This window comes from Ciconia boyciana, chromosome 4 (assembly GCF_034638445.1).
Source record: "Ciconia boyciana chromosome 4, ASM3463844v1, whole genome shotgun sequence".
Classification (NCBI taxonomy): domain Eukaryota; kingdom Metazoa; phylum Chordata; class Aves; order Ciconiiformes; family Ciconiidae; genus Ciconia; species Ciconia boyciana.
The window spans coordinates 31163343-31188118 of record NC_132937.1 but is presented as its reverse complement, the minus strand read 5'-3'; the positions used below and the strand labels follow the sequence as shown (position 1 = coordinate 31188118).

At 43.2% G+C, this 24776-nt stretch overlaps 1 protein-coding gene across 1 annotated transcript; it reads right to left on the bottom strand.

Moving 5' to 3' along the window:
- Positions 1-3757: 3757 nt before the first annotated feature.
- On the bottom strand, positions 3758-19712 carry ZNF131 (zinc finger protein 131). The gene is made up of 7 exons (XM_072860384.1): positions 19580-19712; positions 17971-18072; positions 16901-17045; positions 13554-13917; positions 13229-13451; positions 8497-8627; positions 3758-5864 (listed from the first exon to the last, which is right to left on the bottom strand). The coding sequence occupies exons 1-7, from the start codon at positions 19701-19703 to the stop codon at positions 5220-5222; spliced, it is 1734 nt and encodes a 577-aa protein (XP_072716485.1). The 5' UTR covers positions 19704-19712; the 3' UTR covers positions 3758-5219.
- Positions 19713-24776: the final 5064 nt, after the last annotated feature.

The following is a 24776-nucleotide window of genomic DNA, read 5'->3' as shown; positions in this document are numbered from 1 at the left end:
ATTATTTAAGATAATATTTAAGTGGTCAGGAAAAATAAACTCAACCAAATTATTCACTCATTTACAGCCATGGGATTGCTCAGCCCCTGGAACTGCTTTAGATCTGAGAAAATACTTAAAGAGAAATTACCCAGTGCAAGAAAAAATACTATATATGTAATTTAGGACCTTTTTTGATAGAATGATACTTTTTAAATTCCTTTTTTTACACACACATGCATAAACACCCTTCTCTCCCTGAAAATAAGTACCAGTTTTTAGTTTTCCCCCTGAACTGTGGCGGGCAACAATCTAAACATGCTGTAACACACGTGCACCCATGACGTCAACAAACTTATTTGGTGTGAATCAACTGAAATGTCAGTCTACATCCTTAAAGGAGAAGGTCCCGAAACTACAGATTTCTTGTGGCACGTGCTTTTACGTGTTTGACAGTAACTGTGCCAGCCACCCTAAAGCTATATGAAAGCTATATGAACAGCTATAAGCATTATTCCTACACTACGTACGGAATAACATCCCGACCCAGAAAACACCAAAGCATGACCTGGCTCCTTCCATGGAATCAGTCGTATATTTTGTATGTTAAACTCCAGATGGGATTTTCCAATATGGGATCCCAATATGGGATCTAAGAGACTGAAAATGTTTTGGTTTTAGGCTCCAATTAGTCCTAGCATGAGAGGAGGGCGTCAGATAGAGCACACGGGTCCCAGACAACCTGCACGTAAACAACGACTAACGCCCACCCCCACGGGCGCGGCCCCCGTCCGCCCCGTGAAGCCCCTCTCCCGCAGCCCGCCGCCGCCCCGGCCCAGCGCGGGGGTGCCTGGGCCCCGTCCCACAGCCCGGCACGGGGTACGGCACGCCGAGTACAACCGCGAACACTTTGTCTAGAGTATTTTGAAGAAAGGTCAGAACTAGAAACATGTGCGATGTTGTACCAGTAACTCTACCGAGAAAAATAATGCCTTTTAGCCACTATGCTTCCTCTAGGCAAATTAACGTAGAAATTAAACCAGCAGCGACGAAGTATTACGGAGATTATTAAAACTCCTCCAGCGGCACAAGCAGAGGCTCGTTCACAGCGGCGGGAGTCTCCCCACAGCCCCGCCGACCCCCGCGTAAAGCGCAGGGAGGCACAGGAAGGCAAGCTGAGCCCCCCGGCAGAGGCTGCCAGACCCGGCTGCGCGGGAAGAGCAGGTACCTGACAGCCGGCTCCCTCCCGCCGCCTCCAGCCCCGGCTCGCAGGGCCTCGCCGCCCCGTCCCGCCGCCCAGCGGACCAGCCACGGATCGCGGGCCTCAGCGCCGCCGCAGCCAGGCGGCCCCTGCCCGCCGCCCGCCATTTGCTCCCGTCAGGCGGCCCGCCATTTGCCCGCCTCCCTCCCCTCCCGCGGCGGGGACGGGCCTCCTGCCCCACCGCGCCCCTCGCCCGCCCTGGGGAGAGGCGGGCGGCCTACGCCGCTGCCGGCGACCCGGCTGAGGGGGCTGGCGGCAGCCCGGGCTGAGGGGCCGCCGCCGCCGCCGCCTTTGCCGGCAAACCTTGGACAGCTCCGGCGGCGGCAGCCGCCCGGCAGGCACAGCCCCCCGCACCCCCCTTGCACCCTCCGGGTCCTCCCGTCCCCACGTTTGAGACCCGCACCCTAGGCGGTACAGGCTGCACCCCCTTCCTAGCTTCAGTTTTTTTAACGGTACAAATTATTTCCTCAAAAGGCCGCCAGCCCTCCGTTAAGGGAACGGGAAAGCCAAGCCCCCGCAGAGACAGTTACAGATGTCAAGGCTCCAGTTAGAAGAAAAACGCGGCAGGCAAGAAGCGTCAGGGAGCTGTGTGAGCATCTCCCTCCACGTGTGCAAGGCCGTGGCGAGGATGCGAACAGGGGCATGGTCCCCAGGTTGGGTCCAGCCGTGGCTGAAGCTGGACTAAGTCTGAGCTGGTGAGTCAGAAAAGGGCTCCAGCTTCTGTTGTACCTACCTGAGCTGCCAAGTGTTTGACAAGCTACAAATTATTTGTATTTTCATTATAAACAGGTTGCTTTAATTTTTAAATTACTTGCTAGCAGCAAACACTACATTTTAAGAATAAAGTTGTTAGAAATAACAACCAAAAAATCTAACTACATGTTACATTTTCACAATAGTCCCTATAGAAGAGATACTTCAGTCCTTAAGCAACCAAATTAAACATCTATTTAAATGTTTTCTCACTGGAAATAATACTGAGTTACACAAATTGTGTAAGCGAGTACCATATTCTGCACCATTAGCTAATTAAAAGTTGCACTGCAGGCAGGCGAGACAAAGCAGAGGCTGCACGATGATCCTCCTCTAGCGACCACCTCACGCAGGACCGACATCCAATTTCATCCCCATAAGCCTGCAGATGAAATGCGCTTTGGCTCAGGAAGAGTGTTTTAAAAAAAAAAAAAGAAAAAAAAGGAGCAGCTAGCCCTTTCTTATAGTGCCTGAATAACAGCGTCTCTCAAACTATTGACCAGCTCCCTTTCGCCTCCCTGCTCTATTTTCAGAAATAGCTTATGGCCTTTCATGAATATCACATATAAATCTATAAGTCTTAGTCTAACCTCGGTCTCAATTTGATGCTCAGTTTTATTTTATACCCAGACACACCTCACGGGTTTTTGTTCATTCCCGCTTTTCCGTTTCTCATTGCCTAGACCCCACTGCTTTAGCCGATTAGTTTCATTTGGCATAAATTCAAGCATTCACCCCATGTGACATGGCCCACCGGAGGCCCCAGGCAACTGGCAGCCATGTGTTGCCCCATTGCAAGCTACAGACCAGTACCTGCATAACACAGGGCTCTAGGAACCAGCAGTAAATATGTATTTAGAGGGAAGAACTCCTCCAATGGTGCGCAGGTAATAGAGAGAGGTCTGTGTGTCTATACAGACATTTGGGGCAGAAAAATGATTGCAAGGGTGGCCGTTACAGAGAGCAGACAGAACTTCTAACTCTCCAAGTCAATCATCCCTCTCTCAGTACCAGCTGTTGCAGTAAGGAGGCATGAGGGACTCTACCGGTGAAAGTAACTTGGGCTTCAGACTTTTGGGAAGGAAATTATAAAGAAGAGGGTGTTGCAAAGGGAAAGGCTCTCTAGAGAAGTGATTACCTGAGGAGAGCCTTTTGCCCATTCCCTCAGAGCGAGGTCCCACCATGCTCCCATCCAGGCTCAGCAGGAGTCTGGATGGAGGCAGCATTGGGCACAACAACAGAGCATCGTTTCTCTCCTACCAAATTTGCAAGATGTTGTTGAAAAGGGGAGATCAAACAGAACAAAGAAATAGCCCAACTGTGCTTACCAAACCACAGCCCTGCTACCAATACCACATAACTGCTCAACTTACATTGGACCTTAAATTACCTAAAAGTTAGTTTCAGTGGTTAGACACACAGCCAGATTGTTCCTGTAATTCCACAGATACAGACTTTGTGTCTATCTGTACAAATAGCCAAAAAATTAGAGTCATGCAGCTAAGCAAGCAGGCCTGTCCCCTCCATGTTATCAAAAGACGAGCTTCTTATCAGAAGCCAGGTACAAATACAATAGCCAGCTTTTACTTTCATGATTAACATTGGGCCACATTCTTCCCTCTGCGCAGAATCTCATCACATATTACTTGCATCTCAGAAAACACAAAAAAGAATGCAAGTAACATTAATCAAATTGTTCAAAATTTTAATTGAGATGCATGTTTGTTTTGCAACAGTTTCTCAAAGGCTATGATGAAACACAAGAATAATTTTGAATGAGACTAAATAAAAGCACAAATCCCAGGAAATAATTCTGCATTTGTTGAAGACTGAATAGAAATGCCTGATTTTAACTAAGATCTACAGGATTACCAAGAGCATTAGGGAATGTCCTTGCAAAAATTCCTCCCTTCAGTTAAGGCTTTGAAAAGAAAGTTTTTCAGAAGTGTGGAGCACCTCTAATCTCAAGACAATAATTGAGAATTAGAAGTCCTTAGCATCCTTGAACATAGAAAAAGTATTTCCTAAACAAATCTAATTCTACAATAAAGAGCTACAAATCTTATTAAAAATGAGATTGATTCTTACCACTGGGAGCTCGCACTGTAACTGCAAGTCACTCAGTTGTTCCTAATTTATTGGATGAAACAAATAACGCGACATTTCATGGTTGGTATTGTTTTATTGTCTAATATTGATTAAATTATTTACAGTCCTACTTTTCAATCCACAGTTTAGCACTCATACCTATGGCTTTTACTTTTATGTTCAGCACATCTTTGTGTCAAGTGTCAGAATTTCGTTTCAAAAAAACAGGAACCTGATACCATATAGACAAGTCTGCTCTATATTTATGTTTTAAAATATTCATTTTCAAAAATGATGATTTATAAAAGAAGAGTCTGCTGGTAGCTTTCTTCCAGCTCATGTTTACCACAGATTCTACTGCGTTCTTCCTATTTTAAACTGTCCATTTTAGAGTGTCCTGCTGCCTCCACATGGAATCAGTTTCCTCCCTCACCCCCCCCAAATTTAATGGGGAAAAAAAAAAATCAGTAACTGACATTTTTAAGCAAAAATATAAAGCGCTATAACACTACCTACATTGCCTTTTACTGAACTAGGTTCTTGAACACTCTAGGAGCTTTGTGGAAATTTAACCAGTCAGTGTTGAAAAGGCACAGGATTTTTGTGCTCCGAGACCTCCAGCAACAATGTTTTTTCCCCAGCCTGAAAGTTAGGGACTGCTGTTAGGAAACAGCAAACAGTCTGCCCAGAAAATTCACAGGTACCCGATTGGCCACTTACAGTAGAACCCACCAGATTTTACAGATTCTTCTGCCACAGACACGCTGCAAATCTGTAACAACAGTTTGCTTCTATTGCAAGAGGAAAAGAGGTGAAGTTACTCTTACATATACCCAGGGATGGTGTAACAGTGATACAAGCTATTAATTATTAAAATCCTCACAAAGCTGTCCATCTCTGTGGTAGGTTCTGTTCCATGGTATTACATGAATGGGAAAGTTATTTTTCACATATGAGAGAAGTTTAGTTGTACATGAAGAAAGCTAACTTTGGTCCACTTGTCCAGCTTCCTAAGGACAGCATATTGGAAAGATGACCACTGACAGTTCAAAAACCAATGTAAAAGCTAACAAAAATAATTGGGTATTTCATTCCTAAACCTGCACAGTGTGGTTATTTGTCCTAGTCATCCACCTTTTCATTCTGTGTGTCCACTAATTGTTGAGTTTAAGTCTTCAGCTTGTTCATGATCTTCCTTATCTGCATCATCTACTTGACTAGTTTCCTTTTCTTCTGCTTCTCCTTGATCAACACTTTCATATTCTACTTGTTCCAGGTCTGTTCCATCTATAAGTTCTGCCTGTACTTCTTCCATCTGTATTTGATTTACATGCTCAACATGTAACTGCTCCACATGAACTTCAGCACCTTGTTCAGTCTGAATGTGTTCAACTTCCAAGTAACTAATTTGCACCTGTTCTTGCAGTTCATCTATCTGTGTGCCTTTCACTTGGTTGTCCTGTATGAGATCTTGGTGCATCTGTTCCACAGTTACCTGTGCAGGGTCCACTTGTACCTGAATTACTGGTAGGACATGGACTTGCTCCACTTGTTCTATTATAGTCATTGATGTTACTGGTTCAGCCTCCACAGCTTCCACTGGAAGAACCTCTTCTGTCACTATTCGTTCTGAAATATTGTGCATGTCCTTGAGATGCCTTCTCAGCTCACTGCCTTGCATAAACCACAAATCACATAAGGTACAGTGGTTGGGCTTGTCACCAGTGTGTATTACCAAGTGATCTTTGAATTGATCCCAGCTGTTAAACACGCTGTTACAAACCTGAAACAAAAGATACCGTATGTTAAACAGTGCCAACAGAAATATGAAAGTGTAGTGCCTATTTCAGATCATGGCTTCACATAGTGTAGCTTCTTGCTACTTGGATTTAAAAAAATATATGTTAGAGGTAAAAGCTGAGAAGTCAGCTTCAGATGAACAGAAGACCAGACCTGGTATTTACTTATTGCTTTTTAAGAAACAGTATGCTACTTTGAGTTGTGCATACACAGGATACCTACAAAATTTATGAGTCAGTACAGCATTTGAAAGTTTTCCTGTTTTAGCCTTATGTGAAATTCACATACAGTATCATCCCCAATAAATGTCTGGTGCTAGAGTTTTGGGTGGAAAGCTATTTTTGTAATTATACTGTACAATGAAAGTGTAGTACAAACTGTCCTTTTACTGAAGTTCTAGATGCAGTACTACTAGTCAGCTTCTCCTTATCAGCTTTCATTTGCTCACGGCATCATGAGGTTTAACTGGCTAGACTGAACTCTTCCATTTTACCATTTAAAAAAAACCTCTTGAGTGATTTCAGCAGATAAAACTCTCTTAAAACTCCATCCCTTTAATTCTCTTCCAGCTAAAAGTACTGCCTCAACTGCAGACACACTATTTTCACAAAGCATTTGAGCACACTTTCTTCCCTTCAGCTGGCACTGAGGTAAGTAGCTTGAAAACAACACACAAAGACACTGCAGAAATTAATGAGGTGCCAGGGTAGAAGAGAGAAGAGTGGGGTAGAGTCAGGATTGGAGTAAAGAAACAGGCTCAAGGGTCTTTGTCCATGCAAGCGTTCTTGGCTGCAGAAAGAAGCAAAGAGCATGCATTTCACTGTTGGCACCCCTTCACTGTTGGCAAATATTTTTGAAGCAGAATGTTCCATCTCCTCATAATTTTCAGCAACAGCACAGAAGGATGATGGAGTATGTGACAGGGATTAACTCAAGAACAGGTCTGTGTAATGGAGCTGAATATCCCCATTTTGCTGTTGAAATCTGTTAAAATGGGTTTGTGATGCTAGTGCCATGCTTTTTTTCCCCTAGGCTCACGCTTTAGAAAGAAGTTGCACATATGCTTCTTAAGATACTAACCTTATAGATAAGCACTCAAAATTATTTAGTCAGACATAAAGGTAATGACTCGGTAATGCCCAAGCACATAATTATTGTTCCTGCCATGTGGAACCTAATTCAGTACTCAAGGCAGACACTGAAGAGCACTGAAAGTGCTCATCAAGGAAGCACAATTTTGTTTTCTCCTCTTTGTTCGGTGAGCCAAGATTTATTTATTGAACACTATTCAAATTTAGTTCTAAAGAGAAAAAAATTCAAGAAAAATTTATCCAGGAATTGCTGTAGTTTCCGCAGGCTGAAGAAACTCTAATCCACATTCACAACATCTGTGAGAGGATGTGGTATCAATTTAGAAAGAGAAAGCTATGACACAAAGTGATTAGACCGAAGGGTCACAAAGACAAACCAGTATGTTCAATGAAGCTATAGGTACAACTTTGTGTTATACAGTAATTCTCACATTCAGAACAAAATTATCTTTAAGACAAAGGTATGCTCCCAAGAATTAACTTCAGACTAGCATAACAACTAAACGATGCAACAGCACTGGTGAAACTTCTGATTAAATGATTTGATTAGCAACACACAGAATTCATTTGTCTCCTGCAGTATTCACTGCTTTCTGTGAATAAGATAATTCTCTTTTTTTTGAACAAATAAAGCTGATATCCAGCAGTTATCTTTACTACACAACCCAATTTAACCTCAAACCACAGCTATTCTGTGAACTGAATAAGGTGAGAGCCTTAAGGGAAGGGGGGAGGCGGGGAGAGAAAGCGAGTGAAGGCGCACGAGAGAGAGCGCGAGCCAGCACACGTGAGCAAGAGCGCGCAAGTGAGCGTGAGAGAGAGAGAGAGAAAGGGAGAAAAAGAAGTGTGTTCTTATTTGAGACTGTCACAGCAGCGGGGCAGCAAAATGGCAAATAAAAATGCTACAACTAACCTCGGCTCTTGTATTTTCTAGCTTTTCAGAATCAGCTTTTAAAAGCTACTTAAGACTTATCTGAACAGCTTTTCAAATGCCAGTTACAAATAGTGACCAAGTACCCTAGCTATCCATCTACAGCATTTATATTTGCTTAAAAGACATTACAGATTGTCATCATAAGTTGGAATGACTTTCCAGGTAAAGTCAATATATTGGTGTCAAACAGAAGAATAATAAAATAGGAAATAAAATAGTACTTTGTGTTCTGGACTTTAGTGAAGCATGCTCACAAGCAGGAAAGGCCTAGGTCAGTGCATCAAGAACCTTGAAAAGGAAGCAGAAAGATCAGTAAAATGCAGATGAACACTTACCTACCCATAAGAATCTCTCTGATTATAAATATTATGAGGCTCCATATCAGTAACTCCATATTTTAAATGGAACGATTTAGATACAATAATTTATCTGCATGTTATGGTTGAATGCAACCCTCATATTTATTCTACTGAAAGTAGCTCTTGGAGACATAAGACCACTCGTGTTGCCTTTCCTGCTCAGCACTCCCACACTCCCTCAGCACAGGAAGGAGGTATCTAGCCTCAGACTCTGCTACTTCAATTACCCACCTGACATTCATACAGCTTCTTTCTTCCCTTTTTAGCTCCAGCTCCAGACTGACAGGCTGTCAGGTGACATTTGAGTGTGCTATTCCTAGCAAAACGTTCATGGCAGTTTGGACATTCAAATGGTTTTTCACCTGTTAAGACAGACACAGGGATTTGTAAGCCTATAAAACCAGCCAGTTTATGGTCAGCTCTCCCTTCTTCCCCTCTCCCTTTTGTGTAGGTTGATAAATACACTGTAAAGACATGGCCAACTGGATTATTCTACAGAACAGAAAGACATTATATGTAAACTTCATTTATGTAAATAAAAGGGCAAAAACCTAACGTGGAGTCATAACTCTCATTTATAAAAAACCCAAACAACAATGTAACATAATTACCAGTGCCATTTAAGGTACATTTAGGTTTTTATGGAAGTTAGATTACTATTCTGATGAAATATCTTAAAGAAATAGCAGCTATTTCTCTCTTTTCACCTGATAATATTAACAGTTAAAGACTCAACATTAGTATATACAAAGTGAAACGTTAAAGAAGTACATATTTAAATAATACAAAGTTTTTTCAAGAACAATAACAGCTTATGCTTGAGAGCTGAAACTGAGCTCCAGAAAAAGAAGTTGGCACAGAATGACCATGAAGTAACAATGCATCAGTATTGAAACAAACAAACAACACCCCCTCCCCACAAAAATACAGTGAAGAGAAAGCACAGAGGGACATAAATGGGCACAAGCAAGATAAAAATTCCCTTCAGTTTAGCCACTTCATTTCAAACCTGGTACCAAACACAAGCCAGCTAAGGACAACAGCAGGAGAGGCTGAAAACTGGTCATTTTTTCTTTTTCATCCAAAGCAGTATACTGTTATTACTGTCATCAAGTAGATGACAAAGAACAACTGGTGTCTCTGTTTATTAATTTCATCATGCACAAACACAATGAAATTCAAGGAAATTAAAGTACCAAAAATTAGGAACAGTGTGTTTCTTCTGAAAGTCTGATAATTAATCTGCGAAGGTACTGATACCAACATAACTACTGAAACAAATGGCTGAATGAACTCCAAAAGAGGCTGAGACATTTCAGTGAATAACATAAGAATCTATCCTAGCTAGATTAAGTTTAAAAGGCTGCATTTTCAGGAATGCAGTAGTAATTGACTATTGAGATGGAAAGCCAATAAACCTGTATTTTCAGAAATAAAGATATTCAGAAGTGCCTAACAGGCTCTTCAAAAGAAATCCACAAGTAGCCTATAATTCTCACTTATACACCTAAAGGCCACAGAAAAATGTTAAATGGTGGGAATATTCCCCTTAATGGTTATAAAAGGCTATGTTTTTGGAGACTGTTGTACAGGTAATGCACAGAATGCTGAACTGCCATCAGTCTTGCAGGTCAAAAATCATGGACTGTGCCCAAGCAACCAATGGATACTACAGAGCAAAACTCACACCACAGACCTTCACCTGCCCTGTGATCTGGTCACATTTAGTTACTTGGAGCAAGGCACCAGTCAGCAACAGATATATTCTGTTCTTCTCAAATTCTTCAGTAATCTCCAACATATTCTGCTGAAAGTGTCTGAAAGTGACAATTCAAATACAATGGTGGCAATATCCAAAGGCCAAAAGACATTGTGTGACTTCTTGCACAGTGCAAATCAGCGCTGTGACCTGGGCTGCAGCAGTCACAGCAGTGATGTAAAACAGAGAGAACGTGCCACCTGCCTTCTCTCCTCTTCCTTCTCTGAGAAACACACTGGCAAGCTGGGGGCTAAACTCCTTTGGTAAAGGTGACAACTTGCTTCTCCTCCTCTGCGTGTCATCCAACTGTGAGTCTAGTATCATCTAAGTGAGATTTTAGAGAAAGGGAGGGTTTTGGCCTGATCTAATGATTATCTTTTTCTCCCTTTATGAGAATGGATGAGATTTCACTTGCCAATCGTAAGTAACTCACAGGACAGAAATTCTGACCTAAGATAGTCCAATATTGTGCTGGTCCTTTATAATCCTACAGCCACAGGAAGGAGATTGCCCAAAATAAATATTTTTTAACCCAAAGACATTCATAACAACACAGTGACTTTTATTTGCCTAATATGTAAGAAATACCAGGGAATTCAACCATAACCACAAAGCTGCCATATCATTATTTAGATTGGGTTTAGAGAGAAATAGTAAGCCTAGTTGGGTTATTTTGGGGTGGGGTTTTTTGGTTTTTGTTTGTTTGTTTGTTTTTCTTTTTCCCCCCCACAAACACACCAAAGGCAGATGTTTATCAAATTAACTTCTTGGGATCATTTATTCAAGGTATGTAAATAGAGTCCATTTATTCACTCCTATGGAAGATGTTATTTGCAGTTAAAAGTACACTTCCTGTAAAACATATTTTAGATTTACCAAGAATGGTGAAGACCTTGATTAATTTTTCCTAAGAAGACTGTATACAAATTACTTCAGTTACCGGGTTTTGAGACACAGGCAGATTAATTTGGCTGCTTGGAGCACATCACAACTCCTTCACTTCCACCTTCACTCATGTGAGCACGTACACACTCCATAAAAGGAAAAGAAGAAAAAGAATAATCAAGAAGGGCCTAACTTTGAGAAATATTCAGCAGTCAAAATTTCCAGTAAAATCAGAGGGAATCAAAGCTGTTCAGTGTCTCTTCCTGATAGGGGATATAAGCTTTGCAAAATACCAGGATTAGACAAGCATATTGAGAGGAGTAGCTTCATTCTGAGATTGGTTTCTGTATGAGTAAATTGTTCTTCTTGTGTAAGACAAATTAGAGCTATTGAACTCAACAAATATACATTACTTAACTGCAGCCTTGCAGAATTTCTGTCCTGTGCGTTACTTAGAATTGGAAAATGAAATCTCATCCATTCTCATAAAGGGGAAAAAGATAATAATGAGATCAGACCAAAACCCCTCCCTCTTTATAAGTTCTGGAGATGACTTTGTTAATACTTTCAGAGTTACAGGACATGCCAGACATTTCTGAGGTATTTTTTCAGAGATTCAGAAGCTGCTTAAGGCACTGTATGCATGAGTGAGAAAGAAAATCCATGGATTTCCTTCCTTTCTTTTATTGAGACAAAGATAATAGCCATTGTTAATGTCAAATTTCTACATAAAAAAGAATTACCAACCCTGATAAGGTGTCTATTTCTGCTTCAATTGCTACTTTCATGTTATTGCTGATGTTGTGATTAAGCAGCAACAGGATCAAATACTTTGTAGGACATTTTCTCCCTGGCCTTTTAATTTCATTTTAGCATTCAACCAGTGCTATACAGAATTCAGAACTTAGAAAGCCTTTGGCTGAATGCGAGCTTTTCCATTGACCTTAGGAGACCACAGCTAAATGGTAGTATCTGTTTTGATTTTAAGCTTAAGGCTTTCAAAATGCTGAACTGGAAGTAATTAGATTCCATGTGTTGTATCAATAATGTATTGATACTTGTATCAATAAATATTTAGGAAGTACTCTGCATCTCCTGTGATATGCTAAGCTGCTTTGTCCCCAAAAATCCTTTGTCGCAACAGCAACCAACATATTGTAATATTTGGATTTCTCTGTTAATCTGCCACAAACTTTTCTCTGAAAGGACTTGTTAAGTAGCTTGTATTTGGATTGCTCATAATGGAGAAACACTCCTTGCTTCATAGGGGATAAGGATTTGCCAAAGACTTTTTATAAATGCAACTTTTAAGGGGCTATCTGGAATAGACTGGACACAGTGTCATATATCAATACTCAGCAGTCCCATATACAGATACAAAGAAATTCGAATTAAAAGTCTTTAACAACAACAAGAAGCTGTGAAAGAAATAGGGCTGCTACCCTCCATTAAATTCTTACTGATGACTCATGACTGACATATTAAAAACATCTGAAAGATCAGGACCACATATATTTTACATTCAGAGTTAACTGTATAATGCTTAGTACCTGTTCCAATAGTAGACTTCTCAGTGAGGTGAAGAAGTAGCATCTTAACCTCCCATATTATAAAAAAGAAAGAAGGAGCACAAGTCATTTTGTACTCAAAAGATGCTATCCAGATTTCAGAGAGACAGATTTTACAGTAACAAAAGTCTACTATAGTCACTAGAAATGTTTTGCTGTGTTAATTAACAAAGAAAAATCAAATCATAGATGAGATGTCAAGAGCAAGGGTGAAACTCTCCAAACAAGATGGTACAAGAGAGAATTGTTAGGGGGTATTTTATGCCTAATGCATTAATAGGCATTTGCTCAGAAGTTCTGTTAGTTAAAGAAACCCTTTAAACCGTGTATTCCACTGAGAAGCTCACAGTTCAAATCATATTTCAACAGAAACATTTACTAGTAGAATTGTGAAAATAAGAGTAGCTCTTCAGTTTGGTACTTTTGAAGAAGGAAACATGCCTTAAGAAATTATTTTGAAAGAATCTTTAAGGTTTAATAGACTTGAGAGAGAAGCTTCATTAGTTCTTTCTGGTTTTAGGTGCCTATTTTTAACCACCTCAATCCCTCAAAAGTTTACATCAATGGAAAACAGAATGAACGAACATACAAAAAGACAAACCAGCATTTTAGTTGTAACTAGAAGCCAAGTATTTCTAGCACTCAGGACTCACATGTTCTCTTCAGCATATTCTCTATTTCCCCAAAACATGCAAAAACCCAAAATGCTAGAGCCAAGGCCACAAGGACAGGACTACAGCAGTACTCTTACCTGTGTGCTTCCGGAGGTGCTCTTTAAAATGTCCAAAGTGGTCAAACTGCTTATCACAGTACTGGCATATATGTATTTTTTTGCCAGGCCTTTGCTTCTTGCTGGCACCACCTTCATCAAGGTGGTAACAGGTGAGGTGCTGTTTCAAAGCACTCTCTCGTAGGTACCTTTTATTGCATATGTCACACTTGTAACTCTCAGTAGAGTGTGTTTTCATGTGTTCCTTAAAGTGGTAAAACAATTTAAACGAACGGTTACATTTCTCACAGTGGAATAAATTCTTCACATGAGACAGCTGAAGTTCCACAATTTCAATACCTTCTACCTGTTTGCACGAGGGATCAGTTGCACTATCACCTTCTTCTTGGATCTGGCATTTTCTCTCTCCCTGACGATACTTGCTGGTGATATCTGCCAAAAGAGCCAAAGCAGATTCATCTGATGTACCCGTTGTCTGTATGTACTTTATGGATTGCTCTGCAGAAGCTACTTCTTCAAGTGTTTCGATGCTGTCATCTTCCACTTCAATTGTTCCTTCAGCAATCTCAACCTCAATTTCAACAGGCTCCGATTCTGCAGATGGCAGTGTTTCTGTGATAACATTAGAGGTTTCAGCTATCTTCCTCTTTTTCGGTTTATTTTTACCTTGCATTTGATTTGATTCTAAGGGTGATGAATTTTCTTTGTTCCTGCAAAGCATTTGCATAAACATAGTTAAGATCCATAAGCATTGACATAACAATTCGTGCCTAATACTGAGCTTCTGCATTAAACACTCATTATCTGTTTCTCAAAGAAGCTGAATGACGAACAACCACATAATCTGTGCTCATGTCAGAAGCTAATTTGTCCTTAATCTATACACCTTAGAGCTGTAAAATAGCATGTCGAAAGCTGCAGAGCCTTTGACATAAGGCTACTGAAGTGTTTTAAATAGCTCCGCTTGAATGATACAAAGCACCTATCAAGAAGAAAGGCCAGTTACCCTAATGACATAGGTTTATCTAAGAAACTTGTGAAATTCTGTACTTGGAAAGAAAACTTCCCTGAAGGAAGGAGTTCTTTGGTCTGCCTACTCAGAAATAAGATTCAAGTCCTTCCTACGCTATTCACCTCTTAAGCTCTGGAGTGCATGCAATTGCCTGCAGCGCTTACAGCTTGTTAGAAAACACTACAGCTGTGACTTCACACAATGATTATTATAACATCTTGTACTTCAGGAAAGCACACAGCTAATAGCTGAGGTAAAAAAAAAAAAAAGTCACTGGGATGTGGAAAGAGTATTCTAGTTTAATTTTCTGGGCTTAAACACAACCTCCAGCTCTGTTCCTCTTCTTGCACCATAAACACACAACCCCCTTCCTCCAAGATGTCAGGGATGGCATCCCATCTCAAACACAGACAGAGCTGAGTGGGCCAATGCTTTCAAGTCACATGCTCAAGATCATCCAGAACACTTATGTGCTGGAGGTTTTACTACTGATTATTGGTTTTGAAAATGAGTGGCTATCTTCCCCTCAAATCAGACTGACGAGTAATTTGTGCTTTTACCTTCCTTTGCAGCCTGATGAATCCTTTTATGTAACCTACTCCCTATCACTTTCAGGTTTTCTAGTAATAGGAGAGATAAGGTTTTTCTCCAGTATCTGTACATCATATGGCAGAGATGTGTGGCTAATGACCTAATGCAGGATACAGCTTATTAAATTGCACCTTACTATATTCAGACACAGGAAGACAGAGGAGCTAAACTTACAGTTTCATCTAGCCTGGATTTCTGATATCTAGAAGGTGACAGTGACTTTGCACATTACTGCAAAGAGCTCCAGGATCATGTACCAGGAGAATAATCTGCTCAGCAAAGAGGAGACTACCGTCCTCGAGCACATTGTGTGGCTCAGGTGTGAAACTTTGAATGGGGATACACACATACAACACAACTGTACTTCAAGGAATAACAGCTGGTTGTTTTCTTTCTAGTCTAGATTGTGATGTGCAACTCTGATGCATTATACAAATGGTTAGTTCTATAATCATCTCTACTTTAGTTGAACTTTCTGAAGCTTACCCCTTTCAGTCAAAGCTCTGACTGAGGCACTGTATTGCAATTCTTCCCCCTCTTACTGTGGAGGAGAAAACAGAGACTGATAGTGGTACTCAAGTTTGTCTTTCTAACCAAAAAAATCCCAAACCAAATCAAACAAACCCCTAAAAAAAACTTTTCAAAATCTAGGAACAATGGAACTAACTCTAAGAATAGACTGGCTTGCATGTGTGTTTGTTAAGCAAAATGTTTGTTTCCTTGTAACATAAGAATTACCATGTTTACTAGTGATGCATAATCAACAAACTGCATAACATTATACAATAGTGGGAAATAATTGCAGGCTGGACAGTTTAGCTTGATGGATGGATGTGAATCCTGGTTCAACAGCTCTACCAGTGTACACTGACTCAAAGTGATACTGATTAGAACATACTTTTTCAGTTTCAAATTTCTTTTAAATTCTTCAAGCAGACAGCTGAGGTCTGCTTTTTTTCCTGAATTTAAAAAAAAAAATCTTTTGGTGGTACCATGCTTAATGTTAATAATGTCAAAAAAAGGGTGTTTGTGGGGTTGGAAGGTAGGACTAGAAATGCACAATCCTGTATCTTTCCTATTAAAAAAAAAATTACATACTTAATCAGCTCTACTGCCAATCCACAGAATAAGTACAGAATAAGTTAACTCGGAAATAAATGCTGATGTTGAAAACCAAGTTTCCTGTGTATCATGTCATGGAGGGTTTTTTTGAACAAAATGTTAGCTAGCTACTAGAGGAATGTGGGGCCGATGCCACTCTCCTTGGCTAATGTGTCTAAAGGAAGATAAAAAGGAAGCAACAGTCTTTCCTTAGCCTGAACACAAAGACCTTTCAGCAGGTCTAGAAGAGAAAGCAAGGATAACTGTAATGCTGGGAGGCATTTATTGCCCCTCCCTCTGCTTCATGACAGAACAGGATAGCATACAGAAGGAATGAGAACATGACAGCACTTTGTGAAAGGGAAGGAAGGGGAAGAAAAACGTGATGGGACTGGCACCTGCTTTTCTCAGGTTGGAGTTTGGCAATGGAGTACAGTTCCTGGTACTGGATAAAAGGTGCCACAGCAACATTTGATTAAGTATTGATCCCATATAAAACTGATTATAACAGTTACTCTCATTCAAGACATTTGAGAAGTTAATTTTGCAGCAAGAAGTTTTAAGATCACTGCTTATTGTCTTAGAAATAGCAGAGAGCTGCATGAAATCAAAACACCAGCACAAGCCTGTTAATGTGGTCTAATTACCTGAGGCACAACGTCACTGTACACCCAGCTGTCAGTGTGGGCAGTCAGATAGCACAGAGACCTGGTGTTAGTTACCATAAAGTCACAGCCCTACAATGTCCGCAACATTTACCAGCCATATCACTTGGCATCGAGTTCCAGCCCAAAGAACATGACATTCATTTTTCAGCCCGTATAATTCTGACCCATACCTTATAGTAGAAGAGCATATGGTCACACACAAGTTTAGGAGGTTCCAGCATAAGGAACAGCACTGCAAAATACTGGCTGCCAGCTCTTATAAAAGGATTCTTGTGACTCTACATTTCAGTGTTGGGAAGAAAAAGAGGCTTATGTGCTTACCTGATTTCAAGTGCTTTGATCGCTTCTAACATCTGTAGATACTCAGCTGCTTTCCAAACATCATTTGCTTCTTCCTCACCTTGGACCATTAGTTTTGCTGTATAGGTGAACTCAATTAGGTGACGAAATGCCATGTTACTTACACCTGTATACAGGCAAGAAAAACAATAGTTTCTTTTAGCAGTTCCTTAGTCTGATCTATCTGATGAATCTTGCACACTTGCCTGCTCCCCATTTTGCTCACAGTAGTGTAGCTGCCAGTTTCATGAAGATGACACCCTTGAAAGGCTTGCATTTGAATAAAAAGTCTACTATATAAACATGTGAATCTGGAACAACTAGAGAGTTATGCCATGACAAAGATAAAAGGAAGGATAAGATGGACAAAAAGCTGTTTGAATAATAAAAAGTATAGATTTAAACACAAAAATACAATCCCTCTCTCAAGAGACCTCTGAGCAGCAAGTTACTGGAGGCTGAAATATTGCTCCAGGAATTTGCTCCTTGCCTACCAGGCAAGTATTGCTCCACATCTATCCTGTTCTTGCACCCCAGCCAAGGCATCTTTTTCTTTTTAATTTTTCTTTGGGGGAAGTTTTTTTTCCAGTGGCGATAGCTACCTGTACTTGTTTTGGCTGGGATAGAGTTAAATTTCTTCACAGTAGCTAGTATGGGGCTATGTTTTGGATTTGTGCTGAAAACAGTGTTGATAACACAGGGATGTTTTAGTTACTGCTGAGCAGTGCTTACACAGACAGGGTCTGCCTGACCTCCATTAGCCATGGAGGAAGGGGGGGAAGAAAAAAGAAAAAAGGAAAAAAACACCCACAGAACCTCACACTTTCCCTTCCAAAAGATTTAATTCAACACTGTTCTTTTTCTTTTTAATTTTTCTTCAGGGGAAGTTTTTTTCCAGTGGTGGTAGCTGCCTCAGAACAACTCAAGAGCTGAGATCTAGAAAGCTAACTGATATGACCAAGCATGCATTTCAGCCCATACCAAGGATACTACATTCATTTTGAGCTTGGGCACACAACTCTGAAGGTTTTTATTTGCATGAATCTGACTACCTTCAATCTCCACCAAGGGCTCCTGAGTGAAATCTTGGAAGAATTTGTAGAAGAACTGGCTACAGGCAGCAAGAACAGCCTTATGAGCTTTGAAATGGTGACCTACAAAGAGAGACAAAAAATTTGGATTAGGATAACCTTCCTCATAGTGCAGAATAAGTGCAGATGCAGAAAAGAGACCACCCAGCCTACAAACCTATTCCAGCAGCATATAGTCACTTACTATGTCTCCTTGTAACATGGGATACTATTGCAGCTAGCCTGTCCCATCTCATGCGGACCCTTGCTGACATCACTGACCTTGCTGAAGCTCTGCAACTCAATCAGCTGGAGGACTCACTCACTCCAGTGTTTCTCTTTTCCGACATGTAAGTTATGGGAAATTCCTATGCAAACTTTTTCCTGTATGTCTTGTGCTCAGCTCTCAGGTTTTATCCAGGTTATCCTTGTTTTCTGTTGCTCTTACAGCCTTCTGTTGCTCTTATTTTATCACCACTTCTGCCAGTATAAACACCTCTGCAGAACAGAAGCGGTTCTGCTCTGTTCTTCCTGTTTTCCAGACTGTGTATTCCCCATTACTGCGTTGCCTTCTCCCTGGTGCAGGCACGAACATTCATAAGGCTCCGTGGGACAGAGGTAAGAGAAGCAACATGGATTAGAACTACACAGCTGCACAAGAAAACAGTTTTGAGCTCAACACATGGATTTGGTAACACTAGAGCAGGAACAAACATTCAAGATAAGTTTTGTGCAAGCGCTGTTAGTGAAACTACAGCAATTCCTAAAGAGTAATTTTTTTCTTCATTTGCTTACTTTTTTCTAATCCAGGCTCTGTAGGACCCTTTTACTTCAAGTGAGTTCTTGCTGTCCTTTTAAAGATCACGTTGTACTCCTTTAGCTAGGTTTGTCCTAGTGGACACTGCCTATCTTCCTTGAAGTGCTCATCCATTCTAAGACATGTTTGGGATAAGAAGCAATCTTAGGTGATCTATCAGACACCACCTTTTCTAAGGAGACAATAAGCACTTATATCTCTGTCATCCTTTTAAACTAGTACTTACGTCCTTAGAAAACATATAAAAAGAAAAGTGAGTGCTTCTACCCTATTTTAACTATATATTAAGATAGTAGGTGGACACCAGAGAAGCAAGAAGTAAATCTTATTTCAAGGTGTTGGGGGTTTGTTTTGGTTTGGTTTTTTGTTTGTTTGCTTGTTTGTGGGGTTTTTTTTGTTTAAACAATCAACCAATATTTGTATAAGTTCTCTGCATGCACACAGTCAGCTCAAGTTAGGGAAAGATATTTTTACAATGTTTTGGAAATCCTTAGACAACGCATTAAATATAGCACAGTAGTTTCAAAGTGGGCTTCTATCTGAAAATATTTAGCCCTTTATTTGGAAAGCAGAAGCAAAATTATTAATCACTGCTGGAGACTCTGTTCACCCCAAGATTTTAAATGAAACTCTGCAAGCAACTTACACACCTGTACAGAACTAAGAATTTGTTAGCAGCCCAGTTTGACAGCTGACGTGTGACAAACCCAACAGCTTCCCAGCACAGCTTTCAGAATTCTCCGTATACCAACTGGTTCTCAGGCCTGTACATACCATCGACAATCAGAGTGATATCCGTAAACTGGTCCTGCTCACGTTGTTCATTCAGTCTATCCAAAATAACTTTATAGTGTTCAGGGAATTCCTGGATACATTCCATCATTTCTTCGGTTTCCATGGCAAAAGGACTAGCCTGCAAAAGATGTGGTAGGACAGTAAGAATACTGCGCCGCTCAGTAAATACTATGCACAGTCAGGTTAGTATACAAACATGAATTAACTAGCACTTTTCAGGGACTACAAAACCAATAGAAACACTAAACTGCCTTGGCAACAGGTTTTCCTGATTTTAGCTGACAGGTAGGAAATGGTAGGGTTAATGGTGTGGAATATTGCCTTATTTATACACATGAAAAAACAATCAAAGTGGGTAAGTGTATTTCTTTATCCTACAGATTCAGCAGGGACCCACCTCCCTCAAAGCACATACTGCAAGGGTGTAACATCTCCACAGCTAAACTCTTCAACAGCACCTCAGCAGCATAATGTCAGAACCTTTATACTGTTACTTCTCGCAATTCCACCAATTGACTTGGTGGAAGAACAGTTCTTAAAATGTTCATATTTAAGTCAAATTTTGCACCTAGTGAACACAAGATGTTTACTTCCTTTAAATAAGGATGTAATAAAGCAGCACTTTTCAGCTTCTGAGTACATAGGAGTTGCCAAGGATTTAATGTGCCATCACACCCAAGAGCAAAGAGTGCCTTATTCACCCAGGCTACTTACACTTCTCCCCCTGCAAGGTGAAATATTCTTTGCTAACCCTTTGAAAGACACACATGCTTGTAATCTGATGGCCCTTCCTCCCTTACGTATACAATAAACATAGCTGGGGGTGGGAGTTGCAAAGGTTCTCAAACCTTTAGAGGTTTAGCAGAACTCTGTGCCTGTGGAGGAGACACGGATATTAGTGTGCTGCTTATGCAAAAGAACCTTGGGAGAGAGTCCAAGTGCTGCAATGAAAGCATTTTGCAAATTAACTCCAGGCAAAATGACTTCAGATCTGTGCAGCAGCACTTATCTTCAACTCCCACATTCGCATGGCTCACGCTGAGAATGCTGAAGAAAAAGCAAAGACATTTCAAAGTCACGTTAGCACAGAAACATTGTTTCTTTTCACGGTCTAACTCACTTTGAAGAACATGTGGTTTCTGACTAGGCTTGAATGGGTTTTAAAGGAATTTGAGACATACCCTCACTATACTGTTATACTTAGTATGGACAAAAGGAAGAAAGTCAGGAGGGCAGCTAGTATCAAACCAAACACTGAATATAGAGATGGAAATTTCTGGTGTGGCAAAGAAGCAGTTTTCTTCAGAGTGCTAGAAGAAACCAGAGAGCAGGTGCTCCCTGACTTCTGGTGCAGATTTTTTGTGTGTGTGATTGGAAAGTCTTGAGCCCAAAAGTGTTCCTTATGTGTCCTAGCCACATCTGAGCTGATGCCACCATGCTTGCTAACTCCCCTGTGCAGCTGTGTGAATTCTACCTCACTTACAACAAACACACATACAGGTATATGAGGTTCATTTGATGTAGAGAGAAAAATTACCCGGTTATGATAAAAGCAAAGTTATTTTCTTATGACTAACAGACATCAAGTAAAGGAAATTGTGGAATTCCTGTTTTCACCACAAAACACACTCTTTCTTGCATCTCAGAAAAACTGGTCCATGGAGAAGTCATTTTGCCAAGAGCATGAAAAAAGAAGAGCAGAAGCAACTGCTTATGGAAGTCTAGTTCTATCTGCTATCGCTGCTTTGCCAAGCAGATGCTGAAATACCTATCAGGGTCTCAACGGGGACAGAGGAGACCAGCTTGTGAGGGCAAGGGGGAAGGTGAGGTGAAACGGAGCAGATGCTGCTGCTGCATTCAATTCACCTCACCTGTAATGATGGGACTAAGACAAATGACCAGCAGCTCCTGCCTTTCTTCCGTCATCTGGTATTCCACATAAAGTCTCATGTGGGAAGTTGTCAGCCATTTACTTCACTGTTTAATTCTTCTTGCCCATTTTTGACTCATTATAAAAGGACAGACGACTTGCAGTTAAAAGCAAAATTGCCTAAAAGTTAAACAAAATTTTGACCCTCAACTCTCATGATTTCCACCTACCCAAACACAATTTACTTCCAGATTGAATGTTTGTAGGGATATCTTACAAAAAAACCCCTCAAAATAATAGAGCAACCTCCCCCCTACCAAATCTAAGAAATTTTAAAAAGTTTGTCTTTCTCAGAACACTTAAAAAACATGAATGAGAAAACATACAACTTATGAGAGCTAGTTTATTGTCATGAATTAACACAGAACGAGTAAAAAGTGTGGATTTATTGCATATCTAAATGCAGTTTGTCCTGGTTTCAGCTGAGATAGAGTTAATTTTCTTTATAGTGGCTGGTGTGGGGCTATGTTTTGGATTTGTGCTGAAAACAGTGTTGATAATACAGAGATGTTTTAGTTGTTGCTGCACTAGTCAGGGACTTTTCAGCTTCCCGTATTCTGCCAGGTGCAGAAGAAGCTGGGAGGGGGCACAGCCAGGACAGCTGACCCAAACTGGCCAAAGGGCTATTCCATACCATATGGCGTCATGCTCAGTATATAAAGCTGGGGGAAGAAGAAGGAAGGGGGGACATTTGGAGTGATGGCGTTAGTCTTCCCAAGTAACCACTACGTGTGATGGAGCCCTGCTTTCCTGGAGATGGCTGAACACCTGCCTGCCCATGGGAAGTGGTGAAGGAATTCCTTGCTTTGCTTTGCTTGTGTGCACGGCTTTTGCTTTACCTGTTAAACTGTCTTTATCTCAACCCACGAGTTTTCTCACTTTTACTCTTCTGATTCTCTCCCCCATCCCACCAGGGGGGAGTGAGCGAGTGGCTGCATGGTGCTTAGTTGCCAGCTGGGGCTAAACCACAACACAGTTGCAGCATTCATTGAGTATTCTCATTTTAAAAACTCAGTGATATTGCAGAAAAAAGTCCAACAGAGCAGCATACATTCAATAAGCGCATGACTGCTTTGGAGGAAGAAGTGAAAGGTACAGTCCTCAGAGAAAACCAAGACGCCAAGGAAGGCTGACAGAAGTGATCCAAGTTGCCACTTATGAGTAGGCTCATAGACGAGTGATGGAAACTGGACTGCTTCAGCTGTTTACCTGGATTTTCTTGGAAGACGCAGTCAACTACTGACTTAACCTAACAGCTTGTAACACTGGCTGCATCTCACGTGACATGCATACCATTTGCACATCTGTTTTTATAAATCTACCTCAATGAAGCCATCTTATTATTACTATCCTCCCGGACTACAACAGCAACTCCTCGTATTTTAGGCACTAGAATTTGTTTTCTTTGCCTACGTGGATCGTATACGAAGGCAGGCAGGCAGAGCAGTGTTACGGCAATGCAGATGACCCAGAGGAGCAGACGGAGCACTGGCCAAACCACCGCCGTCCCGCTGCAGCCACCTCAGGGAAGAGGAACCCGAGGGGCGTTTGGCGGACAACAGCCATGGTTGCTCCCAGGTGACACAGAAGCGAGAGCCTCCCGTGCACGTTGCTGCCTGTTTTTCCTCACCGATAACAACCGCAGAGCACGGACGCGAGCCAGCCCCTCCGGCCCCGCAGCCGCAGACAAGGCCTCGCTCCCAGCCACACGCCGGCGGCCGCGCTGCCGGGGGCCAGCAGAGGCCTCCCGCCGCCCCCGGCGGCCGCGAGGGGCCACCGCCGCCACCACGGCCACGGCCGCCGGCTCAGGGCTCCGCCGAGCCCCGCAGGCCCCGCCCCCGCCGAGCCGCCGGTGGCCGCGCGCGCCTCCCCAGGGCTTCAGCCCTCGCGCCTCGCGGCCAGCCACAGCCACCCGCACCCCAGCCGCAGCCCCATTGGCGGGCGCTGATGGCAGTCAGCGCGACCGCCGCTAATCGCAAGGCGGCGGCAGAGCCCGCCCCAGGCGGAGGAGCCAATGAGCGCCCGCCGAGTCCTAGGAGCAGGAGAAGGCGGAAGGCCTAGCCAGCGCCGAGTGTCCGCTAGGCACGGGCGCTCTGAGAGCGGCGCGGGCGACCGCCAGCAGGCGCGAGTATCCCACGGGGGCGCCCCCAAGAAGGGGACCCGGCCGGTGGCGGCCCGAGCCACGCGTTTAGCAGCACCACCGCCTCGTTAGTCGTTATTACGTCATCAAAGCGCGCATTAAACCGATCCCTTTTCAATTCCCGGCCGGGTCGCGCCCCGGCGGCGCGGCGCCCCGCGGGGTGGGAAGGCGGTTCCGCTAGGTACTCACCGCGAGGAGCCCCTCGCCCCGCCGCGCCCGCTCCGCCGTTACCGCTTCCTGCTCTCCAGCACGCTGGAAAGCGGGGCGGGCGCCGGCCAATCGCGACTCGCATTCCCGGCCTGCACCGCGTGGAGGAAGTGACGTCAGGGTCACCTTTCACACGACAGGGCGCGCAGGCAGTGGGGGCGCGGCTCGGCGGCCCGGTGCATTCTGGGAGTTGTAGTTCGGGGGGCGGGATGCCGACACCGCGCGGCAGTGGGCGGCGCCGCCGTGAGGAGCCGCGGCCGGGGCGGGCCAGGGAGTGGAGCGGGCGCGCCGGCGGCTGCCTCCCCGCGGGGACCGGCGGCTCTGGCGGTCACTTCGTGCCGCCTCGGGCCGGAGCAGCGCTGGGGGCCCCGGCGGCGGGCGGCCACCCCGCCCGGCAAGAGGGTTGGCGGCGGGAGCGGCCGTCGCGGCCGGGTGGCGCCCGCTGGATGGCGGCGGGGTGGCGGCCTCGGCTGTTCCGCCCCTGGGAGGGGCGCGGCTGCTGCCCGGCGGTGAGGGGGAGGCGGTGAATCCGCCGCTGGGCCTCAGCGCCGTCGTTGTTCCCAGACGTGGAGTCGGCGCGTTCACCGGTTTGAGGAATGAACCAAGTCGTGCCAATGACCGCCCTGCCAAGGTGCCGGCAACGCTCGTCTGCCCTTGCTGCCAGGTCAGGCCGAACGGACGCACGGGTGCGTTCTGGTGGCTGAAGGAACGCGCGCCTCTCTCCTCTCCGAACGCGCTCTGCAGCGTTACGTTGCTGTGGCTTCTGCGAGTGACTGTCTTCCTTCGGGCAACCTGCCACAACGCTCCGGCAGCCAGGCGGTGGCGGGGCCCGGGAGCACGCACGGCCCCAGCCCTCGCAGACGGGAACCGGCCCTCGGGGGCTTCTCTTCAGCTCCCCG

Bases quoted from the DNA above. Each gene is read 5' to 3' on its own strand.
- ZNF131 (XM_072860384.1), bottom strand. From the start codon at position 19,703: ATGGAAACCGAAGAAATGATGGAATGTATCCAGGAATTCCCTGAACAC. The intron at 13,452-13,553 runs GTAGAAGGTATT...TACCACTTTAAG, and splicing joins CTGATCCCTCGTGCAAACAG to GAACACATGAAAACACACTC. The intron at 8,628-13,228 runs GTAAGAGTACTG...CTGTCTTAACAG, and splicing joins GCACCTCCGGAAGCACACAG to GTGAAAAACCATTTGAATGT.